Source organism: Anthonomus grandis, chromosome 9 (genome assembly GCF_022605725.1).
Source record: "Anthonomus grandis grandis chromosome 9, icAntGran1.3, whole genome shotgun sequence".
NCBI lineage: Eukaryota > Metazoa > Arthropoda > Insecta > Coleoptera > Curculionidae > Anthonomus > Anthonomus grandis.
Genome location: NC_065554.1, coordinates 9,396,561 through 9,414,939, shown reverse-complemented (window position 1 = coordinate 9,414,939; position 18,379 = coordinate 9,396,561). Strand labels below are relative to the sequence as shown.

The following is an 18,379-nucleotide window of genomic DNA, read 5'->3' as shown; positions in this document are numbered from 1 at the left end:
TATATTGTCAAATTTTCAGATTTTTCCTAATTATAGTTTTACACAATCGATGCGGTTTCTGGGGACAAACCCTGTAGTTTAAATTATTCGTAGATTATATTTTTTTATTATTTGGACCAAATTCTTATCTTCTTGAACTTCTTTAACAATATTAAGAACGTTCCGATTTTAATTAGGGAAAGTTTCTATTAGTTTATGGCTGGCACTTAAAAAATAATTAGGTCAGTCGAGATTGCGATTTTTATGGGAGAGAAAAGCTGCGTTATACCTTCATTCCTTTAATTATTTTTTTATTACTTTTTTTAAAGCTTATAGGTTCATATTAAGAAGGACTTGCAAACTCAAGGACAATGAAAATAGAATATCTCTAGAAACAGAATAGTTTTTTATTTTTACATAAACTTTACAAAAAACATTCATCAAATAAAAAAATATCATAAAAAAGCTTAGTAAATAAGATTTACTTAATAAAATGTTACCCAAATTCAATAAGATGGTTTATACCATTTCGGAGTATCTAATACTACAGTAAAGATATTTCATTTCTAAAAGCAGTTAGCGTCTGTGCTGACATTTAAAAGCGAAGTCAGCCTTAATAACGTTTATTGTTCTAACAATATACTTCAAACAACTTTTCGTTAAAAATATTAGAAAAGAATAATTTTCCACTTAATTGCTCACCTTAATTGCTCTTGTGTTCTAGGCTCCATTGAAGATGCATTATATAACTCAGTAATTTTTTCTCAAGCAGAAACCTAAAATTATTATAATTATTCCAATCCTTTATATTAAAATTTCTGCTTACTTTTTGCCTTCAGATTACAGCATCAGTTTTCTTATTTCCTACCATATCCTTAAACTTAATTACCAAATCTACTAAAGTATGGCAGTCCGAATCGGTATAAACGATTCTTTTTCCTTTACCACTCATATTAATTATTTACTTATAAAGCACCCAAATATTTTATATAAATAAAATCTAAAATTCCCACGAAATAATACAATTGTCATATTTTTCAATGTCAAAAATAAACTACTGCTATTGGCTTAAGCTATTGCATAAATCTGGCAACACTTTAGAAATAGTACAACCGAAGGTTAGCCAACGTAAGCCTAAAGTCCGTTTATAATACGGAACAGTTCTAAACCGCCGGTTAGATTTCAACCGTTGGTTGGCCAACCGAGGGTTGACGTTGATTTTTGTATTACCGGCCCTAAAATATTTTCAGGAGTATTCAGGACTGCAGCGTTGCCGCCTATATAGAAAAATGGCAACACCTTTTATTTCTAAAAGTCATCTAGTTAGGTATATAGTTTAACTATCCATTAGAATATAAAATTAAATATAGGGTGTTCCATTTAAAATAATGGACTTTTCGCCATTTTAGTAAATGAAAGATATTAAATTAATTTTCGAAGACCCTGTATAATTCTGAGTAAATCAGTCTATGAGAAGTTATCAATATGGTCTCTTAACCTTATATTTAAAATTTTAACTTAAATAGCTGAGAAATAAAGAATTAGTTATCCATTGGTTTTTAACAAAAAACACGAAAAATAATTTGTTTCCTCGAAAACAGCTAGAGATATGATTAAAAAAGACTCAAAATAAAAAAAGGAATCAAAATATCTAAAAATATATAGGATGTCCTATTTAAAGAATCAAATGTGTTGCCATTTTTCTATATAAGCGGCAACGCTGCAGTACTGAAAATATTCTAGACCGATACAGCATTTTCTATTACCATGGCTACCACATTTTCAGAAAAATGCTACGGTCCGTTTTCCATACACGGCTAACGTACCATCGGTCGTTAATCACCCTATAGGTATGCATCTTTGAGATACCATATACATTTAGTTTTAATAAGAGTAATCAATAGTTATTATATTACAAAATGGTGCTATAACAGTATCTTTTTTTTAGATTACTTTAATAGATATCGCTCAGTTTATCGCAATACTATCCAAGCTGCTAAATAACTTTTTTTATAAGAATCTCATTAAGTCAGCTCCAAATAAGCAGGGAGAGATTTTAACTATTTTTAAGGACTTCTAGGACTCCTATTCTGAGCAAGCCATGCTATCTTCTTTAAGTGAAATTAAGTATTATTGTTGCTCAGTTAGCAGTAACCTGGTTAATTTCATTTCCATGGCTTTTAAAGATCCTACAGAGTGGCTGAGTACTATCTGTACCCAAAAGCTTTTTCTTTACTCTTGTCGACATAGAAAAGATCAAACAAAAAATTATGTCTATTAAAAATTAGGATTCCTTTAGTTGGAATGATATTTCCATTGAGTTATTTCTAAATTTGCCAAATTTAGGTTATAATATCCCTATATTAAGGAATGAACTCGTTTATATTTCGTGAATGTGTTAAGTAACTTTCTAGTCTGATGATGGCAAGAACACTTGCCGAAATGCATAACTCCTGAAATTAGGATAAGCATTTTATTTATGGAGAAAAGACTTCTCCTATTAACTTTTTTATGTTATAACATCCTTGCGAACGCAATAAATTCCTCTATTAAACTAGGACGTTTTCCAGATTCACTTAAAAAGTCCGAACTGTCATTCCGATTTTCCTTCTGCATTCTCTAAAGAAAATTGTGGAAGAAATGATTAAAACTAGAATGATCTTCTTTCTTAAGAGGCATAGCATCCTTAATAAATTTCAATATGATTTCCATGAGTCTAAAGGCACAAACGACGCCATATTGGCGGCGCTAGAAAAATTATATTTATACCTTAACATGGGCTATTGTGCGTCTATGGTATTCTGTAACCTCTCAAACGCTTTTGATTGTGTAAGCCATAATATTTTATTAAAGAAATTTGAGGTTTATTGGGAAAATTGCTCGAACTGATTTAAATCTTATTTTAGAGACAAAGTTCAAAATCAACTCAAATTCGATTTGTAAATTTTGAAAATTCCACATCTGGCCACTTGGACATTAATTTTAGCGTTCCTCAGGGCTTAGTTTTGGGCCCTCTTCTGTTTCTTCTCTATGCAAACGACCTACACGGTATACGAAAGTATGACCAAATGATTAAGAATCTTTTAATCTTTAATATTTCCAAAACTAATCTGTTACACTTTAAATGTAGTATCAAAAATATAACAATAGGGGATAAATGAAAATGAGGTCGATGTGGCACTGGCAAGAAATGTGTTTTTTGGTTTTGTAGAATCATATGTATAATATGGAATATGTTTCTGGGGCTCTTGGTGTACGACCCTATTCAATTCTGTCTTCATCTTGCAAAAAAAAAAGGAGTGCGAAATATGCAGATAATCCTGTCGCCCATTCTTTATCAGGGGTAAAATGTTTATATTGCTATGTATTTTCATAATAATTATTCAAATATCTACCAATTGGCAATAGGCAAATTAAAAACTATGGAAAATTTAGGGCTTATGTAAAAAATATGATAATTATCTATGGATTTTATCATGTTGACGAATATGTTAACCACTGATTTTAAGAAACTTTATGATTATTTTAATGAGATTTTCTTTTTGTGTGGCCTCTTTTTAGTCTTACTTTGACTTTTATTGACTACATCGGTATGAACATATTGGTATTGTGTGCATATAATTTATTTTAAAATTTTACATATACTCTTTAAATTAAATTGCGTGTATGTATCAAACCTTACACTAAGTATAAATAACAGCAAGGCTAACATCTTTTATTCAATAGCTTAGCAGCACATTCTGAGAACTGTAACAAATTTTTAATTATTACCCTCACCAGGTAAGTAATAATGTAATATTAATTGATTGTAGAAAATTTTTTCAAATATTTTGGCTATTACATTAATAAGACTTATAGAAGGATAGTTTCTGATATCATCGACATGACCACTTTTAAAATGTCCTGACCATTTGTGTTATTTTACGTGTTTAGATGCACTGCAAAAGATAAAATATTATGGCAAAACATAAAAGAAAAAATGTGTGAAAAATGTAAAATTGCACAAATAATTTACAAAATAAATATTATCTAGTGTCAGTCCATACTAGATGGATCCATAAATAAGTCCAAAGAAAATACCGACTATGGCACAGATCGGAGGTATTATTAGCAAAATAGAGTAAAGTCTCCTTTAATCCAAAGCTTACCACAACTTTCCAGCAAAAGTACTACTTCCTAGATATAGCGTTCTGCAGTCATACTGCCTCTAATAAAGTCCATCGGAATTATTAATGTAATTAATATTGTACAGTACGAATAAGACTGGACTCAAAGCCAATCCCTGATGGACTCGCCAATATACCGATTTATGTCGCGCACTTATATATACCCACAAAAGACACGTTATCTACGTTAAAGAGTACTAGGACACAGCAATTACTTAAAAACCATAGCAGTAGAGTTTTCCAGTAGAACATTGTGACTGAAACAATCCAAAGCTTTTAAAATCAATATGATGACAGAAACCATGATATATCGATATTTATTTTCTCGTGAAAGCCGAACCGATTTTTTATGAGAGTATTTACAATCTTATAAGTTCTCCCATTAATTTAGATTAGGTGGATGGATTGCATTAACTTTAAAAAAGAAGATTTCTTTTATGCATCTCCTCAGCTTGTAGATAGACTGGACTCGGTTGTTAAGAGGTCTCATGTGTCATTTAAAATACCTTCCTTATAAATAGGGATAACTTCTACCCTTTTTAAACATAATGAGAAAAGACCTTATTGCCAAGCTTTATTTATTACCTGAACCCAGGATCAGAAATATTCTTGCAGATCCAGAATTATTTTCTCGGGAGCTATTTTTGTTCTTAGTCGAATAAAGTCTCTTCCAAAGTCAGTTTTGTACTATAATATCTAGGTTAGGTTAGGTTTGTTGTGAGTAGGGTACCTTGTGTCCCTCCACTGCGACCCTAGGTCTCTTGTGACTCACACCAAGGTGTCTATACTTCCACAATAAAGTCCGCCCTTTTTAAGTTCGATAATTGGACTGGGAAAAGCATCCTTTATGTCTTCCGTCTTAGGTAAGGCATTGCCGAAGACGGCCCGCCTTATTTTCTCTAGTGCCAGAAATCTGCATAAGATGCGCTCTACAGTTTCGTCTTCCTCCATGCATAGTCTGCATTCGGCTATTATCTGCTATGTGCATTTACTGTCTATAATTCTAAAAATCTTAACATCATCAGCAAAAAGTAACACATGACAATAATCAAAACAATGAACAACATCATTAATAAAAAGGTTAAATAAAAAAAGGAGCAAGATGCGCACCCTGAGGAACCCCAGAAGTCACTGAAAAAGGACTAGAATAAAAGTTATTTATCTTTACAATCTTTGTTCTTCCTGACAGATATGACTTCAACCAGGCCAAAAGACAACCACCGATGCCATAGCGTGACAATTTGTAACCAGGGCTGGGATTCTAAAATCACGACTCGATCTCGATACGATCACGATTTCGAATTCGATCGCGACTCAGTCGTGATGAGAAAGAATTCTCTCGCGAATTCTAAATTTCAATCGTCGGCTAAACTCGTTTTATTAAATTTGATTTAGGTTTCTTGGTATATATTTGTTATTTTCCCTAATATTTGACAGATGGAAACGTCAATTATCTTTTCTATTGGTAAACACTAAGAATTTTCATTTATTTTGTTAATTTTTTTCTCCTCCGTGTGTTTTTATTTAAATATATGCCCATATTATTTCTTTAAAATAAAAAAAATTAATTTAAAACCACTGCTACCCATAGGGAAATAATAATTGAATTTATGGAAAATCACAAAAACTATTGTGTTCATCCACTTTTGGTTTTAATATGGCAACATGGGTGCAATCAATAGGACCTATAACACCAGGGAAATTGGATCTCTCTATAAATGTTAATTTATAATTTCTCTAATCTCTTATATTTGAAAAATTAATGAATCGGTCAGTAAGGTGATAATTTCAGTAATTTTATGGATCCAACGACTTTTAGTAGTTTTGCTAATTCCAAATTTAAAATCTTGTCGAATGCTTCTTTGGTAACAATATGTGGCATAAAATCTTAACACACTAAAACTGCCCATTCAATGGTAACTCTACTTCCTCTGCCTCTATTATTAACAGAAGGTTGTGAAAAATAAGGTCGAATTAAATCTATTAGTTGTTGTGTTTAAGAAAGCTTCTTGATATACTAATGAAAACCTGGTATGACTATTGGTAAACAATAAATGAAACAAATACGTTTAAAAAAGGATGCTGTCACATTACGCATTAAAAAAGGAAGAAGCCATATCGTCTGGTGTATACGATATACCCAAGCCTGTCGTCGACAAATCGTTAAAAACTCTCTCAAAAATAGGGTAATCCGCAAGACACTCACGACTGAAAATTTTATTTAGAATCAGTCATATCGAGTAATCGTGTCGAATCGTGATTTTAGAATTACAGTCGTGGAGAGAATGATTAACCCTTTCAAAGGCCTTGGAAAAGTCAATATATATGAAATCAACCGACATACCATTCTCCAAGGCCCCTGACAAAGCTATTTGATAAAGCAACAAATTAGTGGTAATGAACCTACCCCTGACAAACCTATGCTGCTTAGTTGAGATGATGTTTTTAAATATCTCTAATAAAAAATCTGTGACAAAACTTTCAAGATGTTGAAGTCTTGTTTTGTCTGAAAATGTCGCGGAATCTATCTAACTATGATATCTTACCTATTTTCTATTGGTGAAATTTCTAGGTTGCTAATAAAAATTGGCTCGAGCGCTGCTCAGGTAGTAAATTGAAACGCTATCAAAATATGAGCAGGTATTATCTTGATAAAAAATTGAATTTCTATTCGTTTGAAATTCAATCGTTCTTTACTACTATTCTAAGTCCCGCCAACAGTGTCATACATCCTAAACAACATAATATAAAAATTTACTTAAAATAATTTAAATCTACAGACTGCTTTCGTTACCGCTGAATAAAGATTTTAAACTAAGTAAGGTTTTAATGTAAATTTTTTTATTTTTGATGGATTTTTGTTTCTTAGCTTTAAGCCCACGACTCTAATAGAGTCATTAACCTAATGGCACTTCAACTAGTTTCGCCTGTGTAATTTGCTAAACAAACTGAATGAATGTAGGTTCAAATTACCAGGTAATAAAGGTGACCAATTTGTACTTACTTTATGAGCTCATATTTAATATAAGACATTATATTAAATAGAGATTTTTTAAATTTAGAAACGTAAGTAAATTTTGCTTAATAAAACCTTTATGAATACGGTCATCCTAGAGGAATTATAGTTTATTTAAATAGATAGCTTTAGTTAAGAAGAAATTATCCTAATAGTGTAGACAAACCTAGTGGATTGAAATAGTTTTCTTATTTATTTTTAGTTATGCGATGTTGTTTTAAAAATAGGAATAGAGAAGTTTAGAGCACACAAAGTGGTTTTAGCTTCAATTAGTCCATATTTCTTTGCAATGTTTAATGGTAAGTGATGACTATATCTATATATGACAGTTATTTTATATATATTAATAACTGTTTTATTATACAGGTGAGATGAAAGAGCAAAATCTAAGCGAAATAGCCATTCATGACATGGATGCGACAGCGGTTGATTTGCTACTGGATTACACCTATACGGGACAAATCACTATCACTGCCGACAATGTACAAGTATGTAGAACTAAATGTATTTACAAAGGTTTTTTTGTTTTAGAAATAATTTTTTAGTCTCTATGTATAAAACAAATTGAAGACTATAATCAGTATATGTCTGGCCAACTTGGCGACATCAATTGTTTTCAATTCCTCAATTTAATTCTTCTCATTGCGAAAATCAAAGTATTAACTTGCAATGACAATTTTAAGTCACTAGTCAAAAAGAGAAAACAACGGGAGAGCTACTCCTCACTCTCTACTAACTAGACTTTGATCGAAATCTATATATATAAAAGAGTTTGTCCTGACTGACTGACTCATCATCGCAGAGCCCAAACTACAATAGCTAGAAACGTGAAGTTTTGCCAACGGGTTCCTTTTATAATATAGGGACCGGATAAGAACGGATTTTTTGAAATTCCACCGATAAGAGGTAAAAAATGGGAAAATTGTTACCCGTGACCTCGAGAACTAAGGGGGCGTGGCTTCGGAGTTTGAACGGAGACTGCCCGCACCAACGAGTCGCAGACATCAACTTAAGAAAAAAAAATTAACTGCAACAATGTTTTTTTATAATGTAGGCCCCGGATACAAACGAACTTTTTGAAATTACACCGATAAGGGGTGTTAGCGATAGATACCGTCAGAGGACTGGTGGTAATATACCATCGGATTGAATATATAGAATGTGCATAATAATATGTGTGTATAATACAAAGAGACCTTTCGCCTCTCAGCAGACAGCGCAAAAGGGAGTCTATAAAGAACTGTTGTTTTTATTTTTCCTGCAGGCTTTACCTATGATTTTCTATTGAATGTTAATGCAAGTCGTAAATGCACAGGCTACAAAGTATAGGAAATTCTAGAGGAAAGCCAGAATTATAGAAAAATGCATTTTGTGTTAAATCTTTTAATCGTAATATTATAAAAACATTACAGCATTACAGAAAAATGTTACAAATAATAATAATATTTATTTTAACTTTTATTCGAAGGACCTGCCGTGGTAGGCGTGTGAGACAATGGAATTGTTTTTAATCTTCCATAATATTTTCGAAAACAGGTTTCAGCTGTGACGAAGCAACTTTCAGCAGTGCGAAAAAGTGTTTATCAATCAATCGGTTTCTGATTGAGTTTTTCCGCAATTTCATGGTCGAAAAAGTCTATTCGCACACATAAGAGGACGCAAACATCGCCATAATTTTGTGGGCGTGAGCAATCATCTTTGGAAATTCAGCTTTCGGCAGTGCTCTATAAAAATCTAGTTTTGTGGAATTCAAGAACAATTGCTTTAAATAGGTACTACACTACATTTCAATAATTTCCAACTGTAATTCTCGAGATACATTTTTCGGGTCTACATTAAACGGCCTCGAGAAAATATCTAGCGATGATTAAAGTATTAGAGAAAGTTTTGGAAAACCAAATAGGAAATTCTGTGGATAGATTTGCTATTTTGCCTCCTGTTCAATCTGGATTCAGAACGGACTACAGCTGTTCCGCTACCCTCCTAAAGGTAATAGCTGATATCTTTCAAGCGGCTGATTGTAATGAATTAACAACTTTAATATTATTGGACTATTCCAAGGTCTTAACTAAGTTATAAATTATTTTTAGCGATTTTAATTTATTTGGGCTTTAGAAGAAAGGCGTGTTGCCTTATCAAGAAAAATTTGATCAGACGAACACAGTCGTTTAAAATCAATGGCCAGTTGTCTTATTTTTTGATCCTGGTGCCACAAGAGTCCATCCTTGGACCTTTGTTCTTCACTTTATATACTTCGCAATTACCTTCTTATCTCAGATACTCGTTGCTCCATATATTCTGATGACACCCATATTTACTTGTAATTTTTAACCGATAAAATTGAAGAAGCCATCGAATGTTTTTCTTGAGATGTTGCTCTGCTTACCAGAGATGCTAAAGATCACTGTTTAACCTTAAAATAAATATTAGAATTATATTATATTAGAATTTATATAAATATTAGAATAAAAATAAAAAAATCAATATATAAAATCTTGAAACCTAGTTTCAAATTCTGTATGAAACACAGAAATTGAAATTTCGTGGCGTTGAAAAACGTTAGTTTCTTCAACCTAGAGATCACAATCATGCAAGCGGGTTTTATTATTCCTAAATTTAAGTTGAAAGGCTAGGCCACACGATCAAAAATCAGCATAAATTATTTGATCTTGGTAGGAGAAAATGTTAAAGTAACTCGTCATTCTCCAAAACTTGATGGGCTCAGAGTTAGAAGAAATTGATGTGAATGGCATATTTTTCTAACAATTTAGTTCTGGTAAAATCATTTACCTTATTAATAATAACGTTTTTTAAAATAGTGTTTTTTATTGATGAGAGAGATAAAGAATTTGTTTCCTTCGACCAGATGCCTTCCAAAAGTTATGATTAAATGATTATAATTAGCTGAAAAACATGAATCGACCCTTGGGACATTATAATACCGTAGTATCGGCAGTAAAACTGTTGTTAATATAATGCTACCAAAAGTTCATGCTGACCCCGCCTGTCACCAATTAAGTTCAATTATTTAAGAGCCCTCAAACACTTGGGAAATATAAGCGAAAAAAGGGCTTGAGTTAGGCACAGAATCTAAAAAATTAAAAACTCTGTTGGTATGATTCTTTAAAAACTATATATTCTCTTATTTTTTTTTTGTAAATTTAAAGTCATAATAGTTATAAATAGCAATTAAAAATTGCTTATTTTCTATATTAACCATATTCGTTTGTTTAATTTAACCATGTTAAGTTGTTCAAAACCTCAAAATCTAATTCAAGAGAAGATTCTTAAATAGACATATTACAATAGACTATTAAATTATTTCTCCAGAAATTTTCTTAAAAGTTACGAGCCTATAATGTAATTTTTGCCAATAACTTATGTAGTAATCCATCCAGCCAAATACGAACAGTCTCTTGTTATGAGGAATAAAAAACAACTGTTAGAACAATACATGCAATCTTTGTGTTGAACTTATGTCTTGCAGTTGACATTTTTGACAGCTCAAATGTATGAACGTTAAGTAGGATTAGAACTGTTTCTTTATTCATGCCCTGCATGTGGAGGAAATGTGGTCAATATAGTCAAGACTCATAAATCACAAAATTCTGCAGCCGAAACCATATTGCAATATTTTCAATTATACGTGGACATAGATCGATTATTATCCATGTAAATATATTTTTCTGAAAACTTTCTATATCAATTTATGATTATAGTATTGATTGGTCAACATAGTATATGCCACCAATCATGAACATCAATTATCAAATTCCAGACACTTAAATGCAATCTTTTACTTCTTAAGATTAACTTAGCTTCACTAGAAGATGCAAAGGGATTTACATTTAAAGCAATATGCTAAATCCTGCATACAAAAGTTACACTATCGTAAAAAAAATCAAATGCTCGAGTTAAATTTATCTTCAAGCAAAATGATAAAATCTGCATTAAGTCGGCTTCATAAACCTTTCTTGAATAAAATATACCTAGATCTTAATAAAGATTCATTTTAGGTTCTCCTGCCAGCTAGCAGTTTACTACAAATGCAAGATGTCCGCGAAGCATGCTGTCGATTTTTACTCAGACAACTTCATCCAACTAATTGCTTAGGAATTAGAAGTTTTGCAGGTATATTCAATTTCTACTTACCCCAGGATCTGCGTATAAAGTTAGATATATTAGTTAGATATATTAGTTTATAAAGTTAAATATAAGTTAGTATTATTTCTAGATACTCATTCGTGCAAGGAGCTTCATCTCAGATCCCATATTTATGCTCTACAAAATTTTCAACAAGTTGTCTCCACTGAAGAATTTTTATTACTTCCATTTGAAGAAGTTAGTTTGTTTGTTCCAACTGAGTAATCACTAAATAATTAAAAAATCATTTCAGGTAAAAGAGCTGATATCGAATAGCCAACTAAACATCTCTTCAGAAGAAGACGTTTTTACCGCTGTTCTGAACTGGGTTAAGCATGATTTGCTTGAACGACAAAAATATATTTCAGCGGTAAAATATTACAATAATTTACGTACAACAGTAACTAATATTTTACTTTTAGCTAATGATACACGTCAGACTGCCTCTGGTCAATAGAGAATTTCTAATGACAATAGTCGATAATGAGAAATTAATAAGAGATAATACCGATTGCAGAGAATTACTACTAGAAGCAATGAGATATCATTTAGCACCAGAAAGGAGATGCACTATGGCTAATTTTAGGACGATGGAAAGAAAACCGAAAGGCGCAGATCCATATATTTTTGCCATAGGTATATAAACTTTTAATTTCCATTCTAATATTCTTAGTTCTCTATCTTTAAGGGGGAGGATCATTATTTGCTATTCATTCAGAATGCGAGGTATATAATCCGAGATCTGATACCTGGCATAGCATTGCTCCAATGCTATGGAGAAGATCAAGGTCAGGAGTTACTGGTTTAAGAAGATTGCTTTATGTAGTTGGTGGGTAAGTAATACACATAATTATGTCTTAAATGAACCAGGAAAGTGAAGCAATCAACTCTAATATCTCTTGAGTTTATAGTAGAGGAAAGTTGACTATTATCGGATCCTTTTTTTTAAGTAACAAAAAATTCCCAAATCCCACATAAATTAATTGCATGTTAAAAAACGGTTAGGATGATATATGTTCTTTCATTATGTGACACGAAATAGCTCTAACTTTCACAAAAGTAAAAAAAAAAACATGACAGTGCATACATTCATATTTTGAACTTGGGTTCCTTATATCGGATAGTAGGTTTTCCTAATATCGCATATATCCGACATCCGGAACTAAAGTATAAATTGTATGAAGAACCTTTAAGTTATTCCAAGTGCATCTCACAAATAAAATCTGGATTTTTGTCAGTTCCTGCACATTCATCATGGCACCAACGAAAACATTGATTGCATCTGATCCAGTTTTCCCCTGCTCTGTCCTCTGAATAAACATTATTGCAATACAGACACTCGGCGTTTTCGGCATCTCTGTCCGTATCATCATCACTGTCTACTAACTGCAATTATCAATCTCATCATCACTGGATGAGGTGAAAGGTTTTTTAACTTTTTCCTTCATTTTAAGATTTTTTTTGTTATAGCTTTTGTGCTTTTGTTTTGACCCTTAAGTGCAGAGTTAATCGGAACTATTTTTAATTTTTTTTGTTCAAAGCTTCTTCGCGTTCTGATTTGTAAGACGATCCCGTTATTAAAGCAGTAGTGCGACGTCTTCCTCGCTTATTCGTAGATCTGGACGTGTACGAGCACCTAGGCAACGTTCTGTTTGAGGAAGGAGTGGTCAAGCTATTTATTCAGGGTTTTGTGGGGATAGCATCAGGTGTTTTAATCCTGTTCCTCATAGAAGATAAGAATATTTCATCTTCGTCTTCTATTTCCTCCGATTCTGGCCTGTTCTCATCAAGTTGTTTGAATAAGAATGAATAGGAAAATCATCGTCTCTCAATACAGGCCTGTTGAGCGAAAGAAATTACGCGTTTTCTAAAACCATTTACGGCTACTTCAACGCTTGCAGCACGTAGGTATGCTCTTCCTAGTAGCTCAGCGACCTGATAGTAAGTTACCACTCTTCCTAGGTCCTTTTTAAGCCATGACTAAATCTTCAATGCATAATATGTCTTAAATGGAAACATAAAAGCTACTTCTAGCGGTTGAATCTTATGTGTTGAATGAGGAGGTAGAAATAAAATATGAATATAGTTTTCCCTTGCTAAATCAATAAAATTGATGTTGTGGGTATGAGAGTAGTGCTCGTCTAATATTAAAGCCACTGGATCGTCCTTTGCTAGTTTAACATGCTTTATAAAATGTGTTAACCAAGCTGTAAACCGATCATTCTGAATGCAACCGGAAGGATGGCATCTGGCCGATCGTTCCTGACGGTACTTCATTTAGAAGTTTGGGCTTGATTTTTTCTGGGAAATGCTAACATAGGTGGCATACAAGTTACGACAGTAACAAGAGCTCCCCTTTCGGATGTCGTCAAGGCCTCAACTTGCCTTTTACCTCGTAAGCTGGGAACGCTTGAATGTTTATGTTGAACAGTTGTTACGCCTGTCTCAGCTACATTGAATAATCTGACTGGATTCAGTTTGATTTCTGCTAAGGCTGGCTCTAACAGATCAAAAGAAGCCGTGACATTTTCCCGAGTAAACCCTTTTATGCCAGCTGCAAATACACGTTGTGTTGATGTCTCTTTAAAAACCCCTTTTGCCACTTTTTTCCTGCAGGTGATTTCGTCAAAGAAAAAGGGTGTTGCAGCTTGTTCCGGATAGCTAGCTGAAAAACTAGCCTCCTAATATCTGAAGCTGTTAGTTTCTCCATATCCAAACAATATGTTACTAACAGATTTTCAATTTCGTTGCTTAGCGCAGGTCTTCTTCCTAATTTCGTAGCTGTTAATACTTCTATTAGCTTGTCTGATTTTACGTAATCAACAAGGGTACTTCTTGAAACTTTATATAGGTATTACTTACGCTTTTAAATACCTTATTTCTTTGCTTCTAACAGCATTTAGCGCAAACTACATGGCTTTTGCATCCCATGTTTTACTTCTCTTGTTTTCCGTTCATCTAGAAAAAAAAAGCAAAAACCTCCTAAATCAAAGTTTAAAGCATAAAAATATGGTATACGAAACTTATTCTCATTTATTATTACAAAAAAAAAGAAAGTAAAATGCAAGTATCTTGACAGAAAATTAGTTGATTCATTTAAAAGTAGCTCCAGAAAACTGGTCGCAAATATAGGATACTATACGATATTAGGAAACCCAAAGTATCCGATATTACGCTACATAACCTCACCAAATTTACCGTCTTTTTTATATTTAAAAAAAACAGTTCACACAAGAAATTTATATCTTAAGAGGTAGTCTGCAATCTACTTAATGACATGGTATGTAACAAACAAATAATTTAACCTACCTTTTCCAGAAATAGCGCCAAAAATGATACACTGTTAAAATCTATACACATCGAACAGTTACAGTTGCAAAATGACGTTTTAAAAACTAGGATTCTGTAATTTTTGTAGGAAATGATCTGCGTAATAGTTCTCTTGATTACTATGGAAGTTACGAGATGGTGCTGTGCACTTCTAGATTTAAAGTAATATCCGATATTGGCAACCTATGCGGTCTTAGGCTACTTACTTTCTTCTATTAGCATGGCCCTCTCTATTGAATGCTCGCAAAAAACATAGGAAAAGCCTAAATAATAACAATTCACATATTTTTCAGATATGATGGTGCATCAGATTTGGCTACAGCAGAATGCTATAACCCGTTAACAAATGTGTGGACGGCAATAACTCCAATGGGTAAAAAATGTTACGACCTATTTATAGATTAATACTTCATTAAGACGCTTTACAGGAACAAAACGATCATGCCTAGGAATGAGTTCACTAGATGGCATAATTTACGTATGTGGGGGATACGATGGAGCATCGTGTCTGAATTCAATGGAGAGATATGATCCGTTGACAGGAATATGGTGTAGTTGTCCACCTATGAATGTTCGGAGAAGGTATTGTAGAGTAGAAGCAATTGGTACGTTGCAACTGAACACTCTTAAAGTTTCAAATGAGCAGGGATTGTTTTTTTAGAAAATTCGTTGTATGTCATTGGTGGATTCGATGCTACCAACTATCAGGCGACAGTGGAGAGGTAAGTACTGCTAATAATTAAATATATATATATATATATATATATAAATATAATGTTTTTATAGGTATGATCCTAGAGAAGGAAAGTGGCAGAACATTCCTTCAATGTCCCAAAAACGGTCAAGTTGTGGTGTTTCATCTTTGGATGGATATTTGTATGTTCTTGGAGGTAAGTGGTAAACATAAATTTGCTTCTTTGACCCGCAATACAATAAACATATTCTTTGTTTCAGGAAATGATGGTAATATGTGCATGAATCAGGCAGAAAGATTAAACGTGCGAGGAATGGCATGGGAAGCGATGGCACCCATGATTAGCAGAAGGTAATAGAACTTAAAAATTATTCAAATTGGTATACATATACTACATTGGTATTTTTAGAGCTACGCACGAAGTCGTCTCATCAAACGGTCGTATCTTCGCCTTTGGTGGTACGGATGGCAGTTCCAGTTTGAATTCCATGGAGACATACGATCCTAAATTAAACAAATGGGTTTTAGTAAAAAGTATGAGTATAAGAAGGAGCTCTGTAGGTGGTGCATCATTGGACTGCATCAATATGGAGCACGTACTAAGACGTACGGCAATAAGCTGACCCGAGAAAGATAAAGATAAGAAAGATACTAATACGCAAACCTAGCAGAAGGAGTTATGTCGGTGTCAGAACTGTCATCGAAGAAAACAGTTGCTCGCAGAACAAAATAAAAATACTTGAGTGTGTACAAATAAAATTCATGAAAAATTTTACAATTTTGGAATTTATTAGAAGAGTACGAAGTTTAACAATATTATTTTAAGTCTCACAAATATATCTAGATAATTTAATCGTAATTACTCAGTATATAGACAACTATTATAATATTGTTATAATTTGACACTGATAAAGAATTACTACCTCAGGTTAAGCTGCCTGCAAAGACTAAATATGCGTAATTTTTCATTCAGAAAGTAAAAATAACATAACGAAATTATAACATCGTCAATACATAAAATATATACATCATCATTAAATAAAAGAAACATAATAAAATTATAAATTATTTGTAGCAATAATTAAGTACTCATTTGTAAGCTTGTGTGCGCGGTTGGTATAAACGGTAGTCTAAAATATTTTAATAATATTTCTAATAAAACCTTAAATATTTTTTTATAATAACTATATATATGCCTCACTGCCAGTTAGAAATTGCATATTTTATTTATACATGTATTCTAGTCAAATAAAAGTAATTTAAGTAGCTAGTTTTAGTGTGGTGAAAATCAAATGGTTAGTTACTGTTTGATTTGCACATCTAAAAAGGTGTTGCCTTTGTCGGTTTTGTGACTGATAAATACACCAGGTTAAGTTGTTGGCCATATTATACAGGGTGATTTTTAAGATGATACTTTTTTTTAACTGTGTATAGAACTCGGTAAAATAAACATATTTTTCAAATAACTTTATTCAAAAAACCAAAAAATAAAAAAAATGCATTGCCAAAATGTTATAAAATGAGTCCAATACGGTCCTCTCTAATTTAAATAAGTTGTTCAAAGTTGTGACCATTAACTTCAACACACCGATTTGCTCGACGTTACCACTGTTCCGTAACGGCACGCAATAGAGAAATCGGTTTTTGTCTAACTGTTGCCGCGGCCTGCTCAATACGTGTCGATAGGCATCTTGAAAACTAAACTTTTCATCTATCCCCACAAAAAAAGTCACATGGATTTAGGTCTGGCGACCTTGGTGGCCATGCAACTGGTCCATTTCGGCCAATCCACCGATTTGGGTAACTTACATCTAAAAATTCGCTCACTTCTCTTCTAAAATCGGCAGGTGCTCCATCCTGCAGGAGCCACATAGCTTGCCTGATATTCAGTGGCACGTCTTCTAACGGAACAAGCAGATTATTTTGCAAAAAAGTCCAAATAAACATCGCCCGTCAAACGGTCTGGTAAGATAAATGGTCCAACAAGTATCCCATTCACAATGCTTGCCCACATATTAGCAGAAAAGCGGTGTTGAAAATTGGTTCTGCGAATTACATGGGGATTATCAACAGACCAAACATGCGTATTTCGAAAATTGTTAATTCCGTTTCGGGTGAATATTGCCTCGTCCATGGCTAAAATTTTGTTCGAAAAATGTTGATTCACAAAACTGAACTCTGCGGGGGAAGTCTTCAGGCAGTAGCGCTTGGACACGTTGAACGTGAAAGGGATTAAATTAATTCTCGCGCAATGTTGTCCATACTTTTGTTTGTCCGACCTGCCCTGCAACAACTCGAGTACTTGTCGTTGGATCTTCTTCGATGAGATTTAAAATTTGTTCTTCCCTATGAACATTTTCAGGTTTCCTTCCTCTTCCTGCATGCCCTCCACGATGTTCCCGTAAATCGCCAGTATCCCTAGCCCGTTGAATAACATTTATGAAACTTCTGGGTGTAGGATGATTCCGCAAAGGAAAACGGTCTGCGTATAATACCGAAACAGCAGCAGCACTTTGAAGACTCTCCATAAATAAGCAACATATCCACAAGTTCATTGTTTTCATAACGATGTGACATTTTTAGGATTTGCAAATTTAAAATTAACAACAATAAACCAAAAGTGTCTAAGACTAATTGATCGGTACAATGCGTGATCGATAATACAAAAATTCAAGCAAAAACTAAACATAAACAGATAAACGATGAAAAACAAACCCATATTCACTTTTTTTATTCTGTATGTCCCTTGTTTTTAAGTGTATCGAAAAAAGTTATTTGAAAAAAATTTATATTTTACCGAGTTCTATACACAGTTAAAAAAAAAGTATCAACTTAAAAATCACCCTGTAGATCTAAAATTGTTTGTTATAGGAGTATTACTTATTATAGGATATTTCTGCTTAACTAAGACTTAAAAAAAATAAGACTTGCTTAAAATATAGTATAATAATTATGGTGTTATGATAATTAAGTTAGTTATTATTAGATTGTGATATTTCCTTCTAAACTATTTCAGATCTATGGGTCCACTGAATTATTTCTCTGAATGTA

General features: G+C 32.9%; 1 protein-coding gene across 1 annotated transcript in view; it reads left to right on the top strand.

The window, feature by feature from the left end:
* LOC126740498 (kelch-like protein 17) overlaps window positions 1-18,379 on the top strand; it is a 31,553-nt gene extending 13,174 nt beyond the window's left edge. The window contains exons 3-15 of the mRNA XM_050446532.1: window positions 7,364-7,460; window positions 7,528-7,649; window positions 11,178-11,292; window positions 11,396-11,502; window positions 11,558-11,674; window positions 11,727-11,940; window positions 11,993-12,137; window positions 14,928-15,007; window positions 15,063-15,239; window positions 15,296-15,356; window positions 15,421-15,524; window positions 15,589-15,679; window positions 15,738-18,379. Coding sequence (XP_050302489.1) covers window positions 7,364-7,460; window positions 7,528-7,649; window positions 11,178-11,292; window positions 11,396-11,502; window positions 11,558-11,674; window positions 11,727-11,940; window positions 11,993-12,137; window positions 14,928-15,007; window positions 15,063-15,239; window positions 15,296-15,356; window positions 15,421-15,524; window positions 15,589-15,679; window positions 15,738-15,951 — 1,644 coding nt within the window. The 3' untranslated portion in view covers window positions 15,952-18,379. The remainder of the gene's footprint in view (window positions 1-7,363; window positions 7,461-7,527; window positions 7,650-11,177; window positions 11,293-11,395; window positions 11,503-11,557; window positions 11,675-11,726; window positions 11,941-11,992; window positions 12,138-14,927; window positions 15,008-15,062; window positions 15,240-15,295; window positions 15,357-15,420; window positions 15,525-15,588; window positions 15,680-15,737) is intronic.